Genomic DNA, 15,283 nt, shown 5'->3' on the forward strand with positions numbered 1-15,283 from the left:
TTTAGTGAGGACCTACAATTTCAAGAAGATTCTGGCATCAATTTCCTACCCCTCCACCCCATCATCCACAATTTTCAAGGCTGGTGTTGCATCATCCAAGAGTCATCTAATTTTTTGACCGCTTATGATGTACTCGAGTTACATAAACTAGTTGATCTGCCTGCATGGCCATGCACTCCTCTGCCATGGTCGAAGGTCTACAATGGCTACACACACAAGGTAGGGATGAGGCTGTGAGAACTTGAGAGTACCTCATAAGCTATCGAGAGACTCAATATCCCCTCATCGGAATAATAGAACTCTATAATAAAGTGTTGGTGCCCATGGAGACAATGCATCATAACGGTTTCAACACCTTTGAAACCGAGAATGTTGCCTACCCCACACATCTCTTCAAAGAGGATGCAGATACAACACTCACAATTTTTCAATCCATAGAACAACCCCACCCCTCCATGTTCGCATTGCCCTCCACCTCACACACCACTCCATCAGTCACTCCCACCCCTAGTGAATCACCTACTCCATGTCCAACCACATCACAACCCACCACCTCCACACACACACACACAAGTAGGGTCATCTGATGTTTCCCCAGAAGAAGCTTCAGACTATGGGTTGGCTGAGTGCGCTCCCGATCAAGTCCAAAGAATTTTTGATTGGCATATTTTGCATACCTTCCACTCCCTTCAAACTAGCCCACGAATAACCAGGATGATTTTCCAACTGCCTTGGACAACCGTTCCACTAAAGTTCTTCTCTTCGACCCCCAATGGTATCAAGTCTCAAGTCCTGTGCCTCCCGTTAAAGATATAGCCAACTTAAGTCTTTGGAAGGGAAAATTAAGAGTTTTGATTTAAAGGCCATTGACCTTATAGAAGTTGGGGCCCTCATCAAGTTCATTGAAATAACATTCCGCTAGTGGCACCACTCCCATCCACGACAAAATCAAGGTGGCTATGAAGATCCTTGGGTTTTCCAACTTGTCGTTTTGGTGGATACAGATGCTGACCTACAACCTAAATGGAGGATCCGATTTTTGAAGCAAGCTAAATATTGGAAAATTTATTGTTCCACTAGCTGCTCGACATACTCACGTATATTCCCTTACGTCACCGATGGAGCTGGAGTTTTTTTAAAGAGCTACATGAAAATGATTCTAATGTTGTCTAAAACTTTCCGCGCTTCAACTTCTAACCAGTAGCCTCAGCCCTATCCCCCGTGTATCATATGTGGTAGTTCATCGAGCAATATGAAGCTTTTCCAGACCCTATAGTGGTACCTCCATCACTTTTTTCAGTTGCTCATCATTTTGCTTCACAATGTTCCAACCTACCGACAACTAGTCGAATGACCAATTCGAATGAACAAGAGCTGGTTTTATTGCAACAACTATGGGAGCCATTTGCATAACACACATGGACCGTTCATGCTTGCATTGCTCCCACAAGGAGTAGCTTGGAGTAGGAGGCTCCATCGGCATTCCTCCAAGATCCCCACGACACTTGAGCATCTGTTAGACTACACACTTATGCAAATCTATCCATAGTTATCTCAAGTATTCAATAACTTGTCTTCTACCCACCCATAATGGTAAGATACATATCTTCCATACAGGTAGTATTTTCTTTGGATAGTAAGAAGGGGTGAAATGAAGAGGATCTCTAAGCTTAGGACTTTTCAAATTGAGGACTTGCAACTGGGATGGGTAGTTAGCAAAACGGTATTAGCTGTAGAAATCATAGGGCACCCAAGCTGGTGGGTAGCCATGACCCCCCCTCAAGCACCGTGTCTACAACAAAGTCCCTCATTCTTCGAATGGTAAAAGTCCCTTGAAATCTGCTAGCTTCACCTATGAATTTGTCTTTGCAACCCCTCAAATCAAAGCAACTTCTTCCAAGATAGCAAAAGACATTGCAAAAGGAGAAGCTTGTTCCAACCATCTCTAAGTTTTGTATCAACTTATGCTAGATCACAATTTGGAACAAACTTAAAAAAGTACAAATGACAAGTTGATAAGCAAAGCCTATCACATTTCAAGGGGGAGATGTGATCTATTTCTATCTACCCTAAGAAAGATTAAAGAATAATCCTTATGTTGCAACCCAACCATTTAAAAATGGGCCTTTCAAAATCCTCAAACTTCTTCATACAAAGGCCTATCTCCTTGGTCTGCCCCCTTGTCCTCTTTTTCCACCCTATCTTTAATCTCAAGTCTTTGAAGCCCTATTATTTCCCAATCCTCTCTAGTGATTTGGCTCTATCTAGCCTTATCTTCCCTCAAATCTGATTCTTGATTATTAGGAGCTCCTTATGGAAAATGCTTTAATAAACATGAAAAGTAGAGCCATCAAGAGTGGAACACAAGACTCATACTTTGTTGGTAGAAAGGGCCATATTCCTTTCAAAGATACTTGGATGGAGGATGGATCTTTCCACTTTTACTGTAAAATTTTCAAACATGGTTGAGGCTTTGAAAAGCCTCAAACTTCAAAATGTAAGATGATGTGGATCTATCATGATTCAATGCCATTAATCATTGTAATAAGGCAACATTGCCATACCTTCTTATTAACTTTTACCTCTTAGGTTACTATGATTGGAGCCTAAACTAGGTTGTGATTGGGAGCCTAAATTGTGTGCCAAGGTGGATGATTAGTAAGGTCCAATGTCATAGTGCCTTAGATTATATCATTATCTAGGATTCTATATGGTTGGGTCATGATTGGGTCAATAGATCAATCAGAATGTACCAACCCAAGTTGAAAGAATTCGTTTCCTAGTTGGAGGATCCACAAAAACCCACCTTGTAATGGAGGACTTGCCATGTGTCCATTATGATGAAATAGAACGACATGATGAGATGGCATGTAGAAGGTCTCACTCAATTGAACTCACATAATTGATAGTGTAGGCACTCCCCCTTTTTGGAGTTAGCTTGTAATTACAGGAGGTTTTGTAGACCTACATCAGTTGGAGGCTACCTACTATAGTTGTAATAGAATTCTTTCTTTCTTTGTCTTTAGCAAGTACTAAAAGTTGGGAATGCCATGTTAGAAGCTTAGAGGGGATTCATGCACTCCTATAGAGATGCTATATGCACTATCACTTGGAGCTCTTATGAAATGGGTACATTTTTTGTCCTAAAGATCTTTTTTTTGGTCTTTTATAAATGCTAAATGACCTCCCTCTCTCTCTCTCTCTCTCTCTCTCTCCCCCCTTCCTTTAAAAATATACTAAATGGAAACAATTGAAGTCAAGTGTAACTAAATGTAGTTGGCGTTGTCACACGTATCTTTAAGAGCGCTCAATTGTCCAAGACTAGTATGCTATGGCTTTAGCTTACTCCAAACTTGTCAAATTGGGCAGTGTCAAAATTTTTTCTTTCTTCACGTTGTTTCCTACAAAGCATTTAAATTAAACAAATAAAGTGATGATCACCATGCTAACTTCTTAATCACAATGCATTGGTATAGTCTGCCTTTTTGAATCTAGTCTTCAAGCTTCTTCTTTTTTTGTATCGGAGTCCTTCTATCATTTTGATTTTGTTTTTCTCAAGTCTATTTTATCCATGTATTTATTTTACATTTATCACCACTCTAAGCATGCAAGTCAATGTTTTTTAGTTTCTTGACATATGCGACTCAAACTCGGAGGACCCAAAGCCTTCCACATGAAGCAACTCTCCTTTGGTCCAAGCATCTATAACTCTTGAATTTGAGATCTTTCATTTACTTTTTTTACTCAACAAAATCCACCATCATGCAACAATACTCATAGGTTCTAATGGGACATATTAGTTTTACACTCTATTTGTAAATTTTCTCATCCTCTACCCCTTCTTACAATGCATAAGATAGCGTTTGCAAGTAGTCCATAGGTCAGCATGCCATACTCCTTTGTCTTAGAATTAGTTTGTTGTTGTCATGGTCTTATTCCCATTGCATTAGGGAGTTATAGCATATCAAATGTAACTTCAAGCATTAAGGCTTCTTATTGCTAACATCTCAGATGGAGACATGAGAGGCTATGGAAAATGGAAATAAAGTTGGGGAGGCAAAGGCAAGCAACAAAGATTTGAGATTAGAGAATGATAATAGGGTGAGAATAAGAAGAAGGGAGCTTAAGCAATAAATATTTGAGATTAGAACATGGCAATAGGGTGAGAAGAAGGATTTAGGTAAGCTTTGGAAGGGTTTCAAGCCCATTTTAGCACTTTTGAAAAGCTTCAAATTTTTGGAGGGAGTGCTATCTACAAGATAGTTTTGGGGAAAGTAGGGCACTCTTATTGAGAAAAGAGGGGCAATCTTCAAAGAACGCCCCTCTCGAAGAGGGAGGGGAAGGTGCACCTTTTAAGGGATAGTGGGAACCTCCATAGCCTAAGGAGTTCTTCTTAGGGGGTGGTGCAATCTCCTTCTCTGGGCCTTGCAAGTTCTTCATCCATTTTGAGGTGATGGAAGTCTCCTCAAAAGTATTTGGTGGAGCAGGGCTGTCAACAGGGATAGCGAAGCCTTCGCATGGCATGACCTAACTAGAGCTAGAAATTTCTATAAGAAAGGGATTAGGATCTGGCTGGACCTTTGGGACATCGGCAAGGCCAACTGGAAGGCTATGGAGCAGATCCGTCGAAAGCTACGCTGTCGCAAGGAGAAGTGGACTTGATCCAAGCCACTCTCGATGAATTTCGAAACATTGGCCCTCCAATAGCGTGCATGCACGGGAAGGTAAGGAGAATCAGTGGATCTTGGGGAAGACCCCCATGTGGAAGCTGTCGGCAAAAATCATCTAGAAGAAACTCATCTGGGGACAATCGACAGTTGCCAACCTTAATGGCAAGTGGAAACTGTGGCCAAGCATGAAGTGGTGGAAAGCCTGCCTTAAGGAGATTTGGAAGGGATGTGTCATGGGGAAGGCTAGGTACATCCTTTGGAAGATTATTAACGAATGGCTCCTTGTCAAGAGCATGGCTCCCTGTTAAGAGCAAATTAGCAAAAAGAGTGGTGATCAACCCCACCTGCGTGCTCTGCGATTGCGGCTTAGAGGACACCCGCCACCTCTTGTGGAGATGTCCTATAGTGAGAGAAGTCTGCTGGAGTAAGCTCGAAGCGGCAATCCGAAGCGCGAGATTGATGTTGAAGTTCGAAATATGCAATCGGTGGTGCCTCCCCCTGCTAGGCGACATGAAGGGACTCCCTTCCTCATTGGCGGCCAGTTGGTCGTACCTCCACGCAACGGTGATTTTGGGAGTGTGGAAATTGCGAAACAAGAACACCTTCCAACACAAAAAATCCAACAAGGGTTCAGAGTGTTGACGATGACGATGATAGTTAAGATGTTTCTTAGGGACTTTAGTAGCGTAGTAAATACACTGGATCCAGTGGTAAGCCAAGCAATCAACGAAGTCGAGGCACGGGTCGCATTAGGCTAAAAGTACTTGTGCTCAAACAGCGTAGGCCCAGGGAAGTTCCCCCTATAGGCCAATTTTTGTATGAGGGTCTAACCCCCCCTCTTATTGTTAATATAAGCCAACACGTTTTTTAAAAAAAAAAAGTTCTTCACCCATTTTTTGTAATCCATTCCTTATGAGGCGCTTTTTGAGTCCAAATCTCCCCTAGTTAGTTGTGGACTAATGTAGTGCTATCCAATGTGATGAGTTTCATGGCATAGAAAACCTTCCATAAACAATGACAAAAAAGACATGATATTAGCCACAAGAAATACACAAAATGAAAAAGACATTTTTGGCAACCTAAGAGCCCCATTTACAAGTTTAAAAAAGGATTAAGAGAGGAGCACTCTGATCAATGAATGTAAGTCTTAATTTATGGTTTTTAGCTTACCATGTGGCTACATGAAAGCTTAATATTTTAAATCTCATGAATCTCATGAATAGGTTGCCTACATAACAAGGTTGATACCTAAGATAATGGTTGGAGGAACAAGCAAGTGCTGAAAGCCAAAAGCCTATTAGAGGGAAAGGTGCCAAGCCCAGTACCTTCTCATATGTTGGTGTAATATGGGGCTACAAATGACTGCTCTAATTGACTAGTCATGAAAGTGCCATCTTTGCCAAATTTAGTAATTGATAGGGTTATCAATAAACTAATATGCTCCATTAAAAAAACACTATTTAGGCATTTTATAAGACTTTTTTAAAGAGAATTGTCTCCACATGACAAGTATTTTGTTGTAAGAGTGCTAATCCATGCTCGAGGATTTCTTAAAGAATAACACCCTTTTTTTTTGTATTGAAAGAGCACATAGGCAAAGTTAGGTAGAAGAGAAGGAAAGACTACTAATGTGTGCAAGGAGAGGGGGGGAACAAGTATAAGGAGGTGTAGAAAAGTTAAAGGCATGGTGGAGGTAACCATAGGTGGGGTGAAAGAATTCCAAAAGGGCAAGCAAAACAAAGGTCAGATGGGGGTTAAAGGACTATGGTTAAAGGAAAGGCCACAAGCCAAAAGCTCTAAGTTACCAGAATGGAATTTTTAAAGATTATCGGATCGATCGTTCCGATTGTTCCGACTGTTCCGACCGTTAATCGATCGATTGATCAAAACGAAGACGTGATTTCCGGTCCATCGACAAGATTTTGCCATCTCGTAACAACAGAATTCTCAAGCTGTTTGTTGCAGCTGCGGCCGGCGCAGTCCGTCGTCGTTGTTTGTGCGGCTTCAGTTCTTGGTTCGCATGATGGTAATGGTGCCGTTGCCCTCGGTGTGGATCTTGGTGAGGGCGAAGACGGATTTGCCGGAGAGATTCTTAGCAGTAATAGTTGTTGATGTTGTTGTTGTTGTTGAAGATGACGAGCAAGAAGAGTAAGAAGAAGAAGAAGAAGAAGAAGAAGACGGCGACGACGAAGGCGAAGAAGAAGAAGCAGCAGCAGAAATTCGAGCGTTTTGAGTGTGGGAGCTGATTAGATGAGGAAGAGGAAGGCGATGGCAGCTGTTGCTGATTCTTCTGTTGATGTCGTTGAGAGTTACGTCGCCCTGCATTCCACTGGGCTTCACGACCGCGAAAGGATAAGCCACCGGCGTCGCCAGCTTCTTCGACGACGACGATAATCTCGCCGGCCTCCTCCCTCCTCCTCCTGCACACATTTGATCGCACAATGTCAGTTGCTCCGTCCCTCTTGACAGAGCGCACTCGCCCTGCTTCCATCGATCCATCGTTTGATGCGATCGCTGCTCATCGCCTTTGCCTGCCTGTTGCCCTCCACTACCCCCCCCCCCTCTCGATTTCCGTGCTGCAGGCCAACTGCCCACAATCCATAGCGACTCCTGCAGATCCGGTCGAGAACGACCACCCCGCCAGCTCCCTTCCCTACTCCCATCCCGCAATTAAAATACGGCACTGTGCATTGTTCGTGCCGTTTGTGGAGCGAACGGCTGCTTTTCTCGGCGTGGTAATAAGCTTTCACAGATTTACTAGATGCTAGCGCCAAGTTAAACCAAAGAATGTCAATTTTTGCACACAATTTTGCTTCTTGCTAAGCTAAAGCAGTGAAGGAAGATCCATCATCCATGCAATCTCGCGACAAGTACGAGGATTCATGCCAATCTCTGAGAGTAACAAAGGCAAATTCACTTGCTAAACTAACTGCCAAAGCACAATTGTCGAAGCAAATGGTGCACAATCGAGAGAAATGCGCACACTGCACCGGAGGCTGGAGCTCATCGCAACCCCAGGTCCCAGACTTCGTGTCCTTCCCCCGCATTAGCCGTTGCAACACACCAGAGAACACACAAACTTTACTATAAAATACCACACTAGCCGACGAAAGTCAAACCGGCGATCCACAAAGCTGCACTCAGCGACAAATGCAAAGCGCTACTACGCATTCAAAACTCCCCCCAGCCCGCAGCTTTTGGTGGGATGTCGACGGAAATTCTTCAACGATTTTGACAGACATTCGTCGGACATTTACATCCCTACCACACATTGCCTGTTTCGTCAACATTTTTCGGCGGGAGAAGGCTGCAAACTACACCAATTGGCGCTAACACCCACGTAGCATATCGTTAAGAATCATGCGAGCTTCGCCATCCTCACCAGATATTGCCGGATTTGGAGCAAAGAATGGCATCAACGGACCCTCACCTCCTCCATATCCCTTGCGCGCCCCTGTTTGAAAATCTGCAAAATGGAAGACTTCGTCAACTTCAACGAAAACCTTGCTGCAACACGGTGTGCTGCCTTAAATCAGAAATCAGATCCGTTGCTTCGACGCCAGGGTCTTCACAAACCTGTTATCCCGATCATGTTCGTTGTCTCCATGTTCCTGTCGTCCACCACGTCCCACGTTATCAGCTCATAGCACCTTTCGGAACCCATCTCGTAAACAAGAAAGAAGTGTCCAGGCTACGCCGTTACTTACATCTGATTGTGGAACGCCTGGACATCCCGCTCATCAAAGTTTCTACCCATCCAGCCCTCCGTCGCGTTCTGGGTTGATGCCTCGGCTTCCCTATCGCCAAAACACCCTGCCATCCAGCTTTCGGCAGATTGCTCGACTGCATCGTCCACCGAACTCAGCGATTCGTCTGCGAGCACAAGATTGGACGAACATCGTTATCAACTTGATTAATAACCACATGCAGTACAACTCGTTTGGTCTTCGCAGCATCAACACAGGATGCGGCGCACATACCGTTGGCCACATACCACATGGAACTGGTTGCTGCTGTTTCCTGCATTTCAAGGTCCCCGCAGCCAGCTCCAATGTAGGGATCGCTATAACTCTGTCTCAAGTTAATCAAAGGACATTGTTGAGTAACACACCGCAAATCATCAAAGCTACAACCTGCACAACTGCCAAGATACCGGAGTGCATCAACGATTCCGATGCGATAGAACGCAGGACAAAAATGAGATACCTCCAAGGGCTCGGCAGTAAGCTCCATGACAGGATTGCTGGAATCCAAATCTCCCAAGTCCCCGGGAAACTGCAGCATACGGCGCCTTTTGAGGTGCGGGCTATCTTCTCGCATATGCTCTCCAGAAGAGCAGGGTTCGGCTGAACAGAATTCACAGCGTATCATGCAATTTCAGATATCTAGGAAGCGATGGAGTGTACAGATCAATCCAGCACGCACATTGACAGTTATCACTTCACACCTTTCTCGCACACAAGCTCCAGGCCGGGCAGAATCGCTTTAGTCTGCGATGCCGGAGTAGAGGCGAACAAGTCCTTCACATCAGCTTCACTCTGAGTGAGATCTTCCCACAAGCTATGCGAGATGGCTGCAAAAGCCAACAATGTCTGAGCTCGAGACTATTCAAAAGAAGAAAGGAGAGCTGCACGATCCAAAAAAGGACGGATAGGGAATTATGTGACACGACGGGAGGGATGGGAAGGAGGGAGCAACCAAGAGGAGATTCAGCATCGAGGTCAAAAACATGGTCGTGCCACTCCCAATGCGAGTCGTGACGGGCCATGGAGGGGGAGCTGAAGGAGGGATGGACTATGGAGGAAGGAAGCAGGTGGTGGAAGTGCGGAAGAGAATGAGGGGAGGTGGTGGAGGGAGATGATGGATGGATTGGTAAGAAATAAGGCAAAGGCAAGGGATGAAGGAGGATGGGGGTGATGATAGGAATTCTTTGGGAGAGGGAGCCAAGCAGAAGTCTCTGTTGAGAATAGATGGGCAATACTTTTAGAGCAGAGTGCAAAGTTTGAGGGTGGTGTTGTGTCAGATTAGATAGCTCAAGGGATGGAGAGAAACACATACCCTCACCTAGTGGAGGCTCTTGCTTCCACATCAAGCTATCAAGTCGCCTCCCCCATTTTTTAACTCCACTTTATTTTGAAAACACAAATTAAATTTCATAATAATCGCTCACACTCTCTCTCTCTCTCACACACACACAAGGGGGCTCCATCCACCCCAGTGCTTGCCCATGCCAGAGAAGTGGCTAGCGCTTTGTGGTTACACACGCCACACTCACACACACATCATATTCACACACAGAATGAGGGGGGGGTGTCGGCTTCTCCTTGGAAGGAGCTTTCGCTTCGTTGAAGGTGGATACCCACCACCACCCGATGCCCACCCAGACATTGTGTGGTTACACACACTAAGTGGATAGTACATGAAACAAGCCGTAATAAAGATAAGCAAGCATGATGGCCTACTTGGTTATGCTTTCTATTGGCAAGTGCAACATTCATATCCCTTTATCAGCCCAAATTATGCATGGGCAGGGATGGGAGGGGTCAACCTCATGGGCACTCCCCATTTTGTACGATGAAGCAAGTGGGTACACATGGCAGCCACATCAAGTCATGCCTCTGTTGCTCAAGTTTGGCACCTGTTGTGTACATATCCTGCATCCCCCAAGGGAAATGAACACCCGCATAGTCGCTCACGAGGGCCAACGCCCTTCTACCTGAGCTACTACTACTCCGCTTGTTAACACGACATTACCCCCTTCCCTAGCACATATTCTCCTTATTACTGCATGTGCGCACGCACCCTTTCAAAGACTATGTGCCTACCCATTCACCCCACACACAGTCCATCCCTCAACTACAAGGCCACCCTCACTGCAGCCAAGAATTGTGCTTGATTGGCATGCTACATGTCTCTCTACAAGATTCCCCTCAATGTTAAGAACAAACCAGGCATGAAAAGGGGCGAGAAGTAGTAGACATCCCCATAATCGGAAGGTTTATTCATCATCAAGTCCTTGATCTCATCTGACCTACGATGCAAGGTGGTTGTTCACTCATTATGGCTAATGGTTGGATGGAAGTAAAGAGCTCACTCTCCCTCTTTTTGTGCCTAACAACATCCAATATGCCTAATGTTAGTGGACGTCATTGAGCTTCTAACTCAATCAACAACGCCAATAGGATGTGAGAACTATGCATTTTTCCCTTCTTTTTAAGTTGACTCATTTCCTTAATGCAATAATGTAGTTTAAGGAAGGGTAGCACCAAGGTTTTGGGCAATGCTAGCCTTAGATGCACGTGCTTTGAGTTTCTCACTAAGTCTATGTTGCATAGAATTGATGCACTATTGTTATGCGGTGCTCCAAGAACATCATGGACACTAGTTGGACCAAATTCAATAATGACCCTTCAAATCGCAACCCCATAACGAGCCCATAACCCAAATTTTAAAACGTAATGATTGACCATACTAACCCATATGCGCCAAGTTTCACAAACTTCGATGGAAATAGTTAGTAAACCAAAATATGGCACTTTTATATCAAAAAATTATACAAGCTCAAAAAAATAGAAACGTAGATGTCTCAACTTTCTCATACTATAGCATATATGTTTATAAATGGCCATTATAAAGGCACTCCACATCCCACTCTGAAACTCTCGCATTTGTATCTAGCAATGTCTGCACACAAGCCATAACACCTCATTAAACTAGCAAGTACTACCTCTCCCATTAGAAACATGACACGTGGCTAATTTTCATGACACAATTCAAAAGCCTTGCACAAGGTAAAGCAAAGCCAAGAGTTGATGCAGCACATGTCATGGATATGATACCATGTAGTAGCTTGCAGCCATCTCAAAATGCATAATTTGTATTTAAAAAAAGATTGTTCACTGTAATTGCTCTAGTGCTTCACCTCAATTGAACTAGCATAAGGAGTAGATATAAAACATGACATACACGAATGGCCAATGTCATAAAATTATGGAGATAACAAACACTACAACCACAACAAGGCTAAAATAATAAGTACAATACGCATACCAGAATAGGTCAAAATTTACATGTGATAACACCACCAAAGCCTCTAGGAGAAATAAAACTAACAAGATCTACTAAAGAAAAAACAACTTGAACAAAAGGACACCCTATGACAAACCTAGAATCACACTTGTCACACTAGACCTGTAGCAGCACCAACCACACTCACAATTCATCATGCATAGCAAAATAGCATATGTGAAATTAACAAGATAGAAAGGCAATTGAAGCAAATGCACTCTTCAAAAGAAACTTGGGATCACATTGTTCACAAAATAAAACTTTAAAGAGGAGTGTAAAACAATCTTGTTTTCACATTCTTCATTATTTTCACTTGCATCATATGGGTTACAAAAGCACACTAGACTTCACTGACTTCACTTCCCCACTTGCATCATACTTTTTGAAAGCATCTAAACCATAGTGGCTAGGTTTCACTATTGGCTATGGGCCCATTTTCATTGCTTTCTTGTGATGGTTTCTCATACTTAGAATTCTTTTCGCTTCCAGACTCCTTCCAAATGATACAACATTAGGAAAAAAACTGGTTGATAGTAAAAGTCGTGTAGCAGGCATGTAGCTTAATGTTACCATCGATATTTGCATCATATTTACATTGACAACGAATAATGTTTTATGCCAGAAATACTTGATGGTAGATTAAGTGTACACTAACATTTATATCAACGTCTATAACATCATGTATAGAGATATGCTTATTGATGCAAATAATGAATGGCAATACATGAAACTTTTACAAAAAGCATATTACAAGATCTCCAAAAATCAATAATGCACTAAAGTTTAATCATCTAAAAAATAAAAGCATTGAGCACACCAAGTTTAGGGTTATAATATCTTTGCATATTAATTAAAAAATAGATAAAAGTACAACTAAAAGGGCAAACGATGCAAAGCCTCCTCTATGATAAATTAGTCAAGAAGTGGTATGTACATCTTGGGGATGCAGCATTAGCTTAAGTTCATCGTGCCAAATAAAATCTATCTTTTGATCTATCCCTAGATTTCCCTCTCTTTTGCTTCCACGTGTTTTTATTTTTGTTTCTATGCATTCTTTACTTTGTTTTCAATTGTTTTGGTGCTCAAAAAGTGAGTCTTCTCTAGATTTGGAAGGAAGCAAGTAGGAATTTTCCCAAGAAGAATGTCATATTTCTATGCGCGGTTTTGTCCATTTTTTTGTAGCCCTTTTCCTCTCCAAAACTCCCTCAACTTTTATTTAAGAGAAAATTTTGCTTGAAAGAGAGTGGGAAAAAGAAGGTGAGAAGGTAGATGGAGGAGGAGGAAGCATAAAGAAAGGAAGAGTAAAGGAACTTGGAAGAATGCAACTTACCCCTTGCTTGCTTTGTTTGTTTGCTGCTTTGCTCCTTGCTTGTTTTAATAGCCTAATCTCTTAACACTATGACCACCCTAGATCCCATATTTACTCCATTGTTCAGATAAGTCACTCTATCAACTTTACCATGTTTATCTTTCTTTGACTTTTTTTTTTCAATTATGTACAAGCGTTATTTTTGTAAATGCATAGCTATATCATCTCATAGGTCCTCACTCTCCATTTTCATCAAGCTCTTGCTCCCTAGCCTTACTCATCTCATAGATTAACTACGATGAGGTCGTGGACTAGTTGCAAAATGTGCTACCGTCAAGAGTCAAGGGTGTCGTGCATGATGTCACTAGGTTTCAAGCTTCCTTGCTCTCATCATGGGGGACAAACACCTAATACTAAGCCATCTTTAGTAGCTCGACAATGTCATTGCACGAAGGATGAAAGGATGATAAGGACTCATGGAGAGGGTAGCTATTGGAAGGTAGCCGATGATGTAGTCTTTAACGAAGGTGAGTCAAGAGCTACCTTCCAAGACATATCTGACTAGTTGCACATCATTATCAAAATGTAAGCATCTCTTCCCTTCTTTTTGTTGCTAATGGAATAAGATACATCTCTAGGCGATCACGTTGGTCCATTTGGTATGCCACAAACCACCTCTTGGATGTACTCTAGATCATGCATGGGCATTGCTTCTAAAGGATTTACCATACCATCTAGATGAAATTAGAAATCTCTTAGATATACCATAAAGGATGATTGAGGTTCTCATGTCATTTCACGCATGCTACAAATAATGTCCATGGTCTTTGACACATAAATCTTTGAATAAGAAGGAATATATCATACAGCAAAGACATAGGGTATTTCATATGCTTGAGCACATATAGTTACATGAGCCACCATAGATCAAAGATCCAAGATGTGATGAGGCAGTGAGAGCTAGTTGCAAATGTGCAAGGATGAGTTACAAGATGACCCCAAGAAGTTGACCAACACAACAAGTGGTAGTGAGGTTGCTCCTCACCTTGAGAGTGGTGGCAAGGATTGCTTCACACCCAACTTTGTAAGTATTTAAAAACATTTTGTCAATTATTATAGTTGGTCTTATTCTTTTTTGCTTAGCAAGGCATTGTCTCCGACTCTTATTAATTCCAACACATGTGGTTGCCCGTTTGCCAACCAAGGAGGAGTACATCTATGTTTTTCATAGCAACACAAAAAGTCTTTTGAAAAGCTTGAGTTGGAGGGAGTATAGCTTGATAGGCCAGTAATGTATGAGTGTCAATCCTCCACTATTAATTCCTAACTAAGCTTCTTTAATCTTACAAAATTTGGGTTAAGAATCTTTTTCTTTCATGTTATATGCAAGTTATCGAGAGCTTATCCTACCCATTGGTGAGGTTGAGGGCAAGGATTGTAAGGAGGGATCATGTATTTTACTCTTAATTTTACTAGTAGTGCATATTATCTACATGCATAGTCTCCCTCTGTCACGGGAGTATGATATTGTATTCCCTTTGAAAGGGTTTTTGGTAGACATCTCATCTTATAGACTCATGTAAAAGAAGGCATTTTTTGCAATACATGATGACTCATACTTTCATATACATGCATATATTATAGCATCCTACTTGGGTGCATTCCATCTCGATATTATGATGACTTATAGTGGGTCAAAATCCATCTCAAAAGTCCCATTATATCCCATAATTTTTTGTACAAATGCACACAACATTGATAGATGCATTTATATACATACATCAATGTTTATATTATTGAAAATAGATCGACTATCGATAACAACATTGACATTTTTTTCTAAACCCTGTCTTGACGTGAGCTTGACATATGTATTGATGAATTAAATGTTAAAACATTTCCCATTCTTTAAAATTCCATCAGACTATGTGTCAGAAAAGGCTAATAAGCAGTAGTACTTGTCAAAAACAACCTCATGAGGAACTGAGTAACAACACTCCAAAGAAGATTGTAATTAGTGTGCCTATCAACAACCTTTCCAATAGGCCTGATCATCACAAGTCGTAAAGAGACCTAAATCCAACCGAATTTTGATTGAACAAAGCCTACCAAATAGTGACAAAACACCATTGCAATATAGTCATATAAGAAATACAAAATTGACAAACATAGACATACAACAAACAAAATCAATGGAGTCCTTTGGCTAATCAATTGGTTGTAAGAACATAACTCC

The 15,283-nt window shown here is 42.1% G+C and overlaps 1 protein-coding gene across 2 annotated transcripts; it reads right to left on the reverse strand.

The window, feature by feature from the left end:
• Window positions 1-6,341: 6,341 nt before the first annotated feature.
• On the reverse strand, window positions 6,342-9,671 carry LOC147883274 (uncharacterized). Of its 2 annotated transcripts, none has more exons than XM_087399956.1 (8): window positions 9,369-9,671; window positions 9,118-9,243; window positions 8,877-9,016; window positions 8,651-8,741; window positions 8,378-8,543; window positions 8,247-8,281; window positions 8,101-8,136; window positions 6,342-7,090 (listed from the first exon to the last, which is right to left on the reverse strand). In XM_087399956.1, the coding sequence occupies exons 1-8, from the start codon at window positions 9,436-9,438 to the stop codon at window positions 6,675-6,677; spliced, it is 1,080 nt and encodes a 359-aa protein (XP_087256082.1). In that variant the 5' UTR covers window positions 9,439-9,671; the 3' UTR covers window positions 6,342-6,674. The 2 variants fall into 2 exon arrangements, with proteins under 2 accessions (XP_087256082.1, XP_087256081.1); XM_087399955.1 differs by having other exon boundaries at window positions 8,053-8,136.
• Window positions 9,672-15,283: the final 5,612 nt, after the last annotated feature.

Source organism: Dipteris shenzhenensis, chromosome 28, assembly GCF_047967505.1.
Source record: "Dipteris shenzhenensis isolate YYH24624 ecotype China chromosome 28, Dip_SZ_1.0, whole genome shotgun sequence".
Lineage (NCBI taxonomy): Eukaryota > Viridiplantae > Streptophyta > Polypodiopsida > Gleicheniales > Dipteridaceae > Dipteris > Dipteris shenzhenensis.

Coding starts and splice junctions, on each gene's coding strand:
- LOC147883274 (XM_087399955.1), bottom strand. CDS start 9,438: ATGGCCCGTCACGACTCGCATTGGGAGTGGCACGACCATGTTTTTGAC. Junction 8,742..8,876: donor TTACTGCCGAGCCCTTGGAG/GTATCTCATTTT, acceptor AACTTGAGACAG/AGTTATAGCGATCCCTACAT. Junction 8,282..8,377: donor CAGGCGTTCCACAATCAGAT/GTAAGTAACGGC, acceptor GGTGGACGACAG/GAACATGGAGACAACGAACA.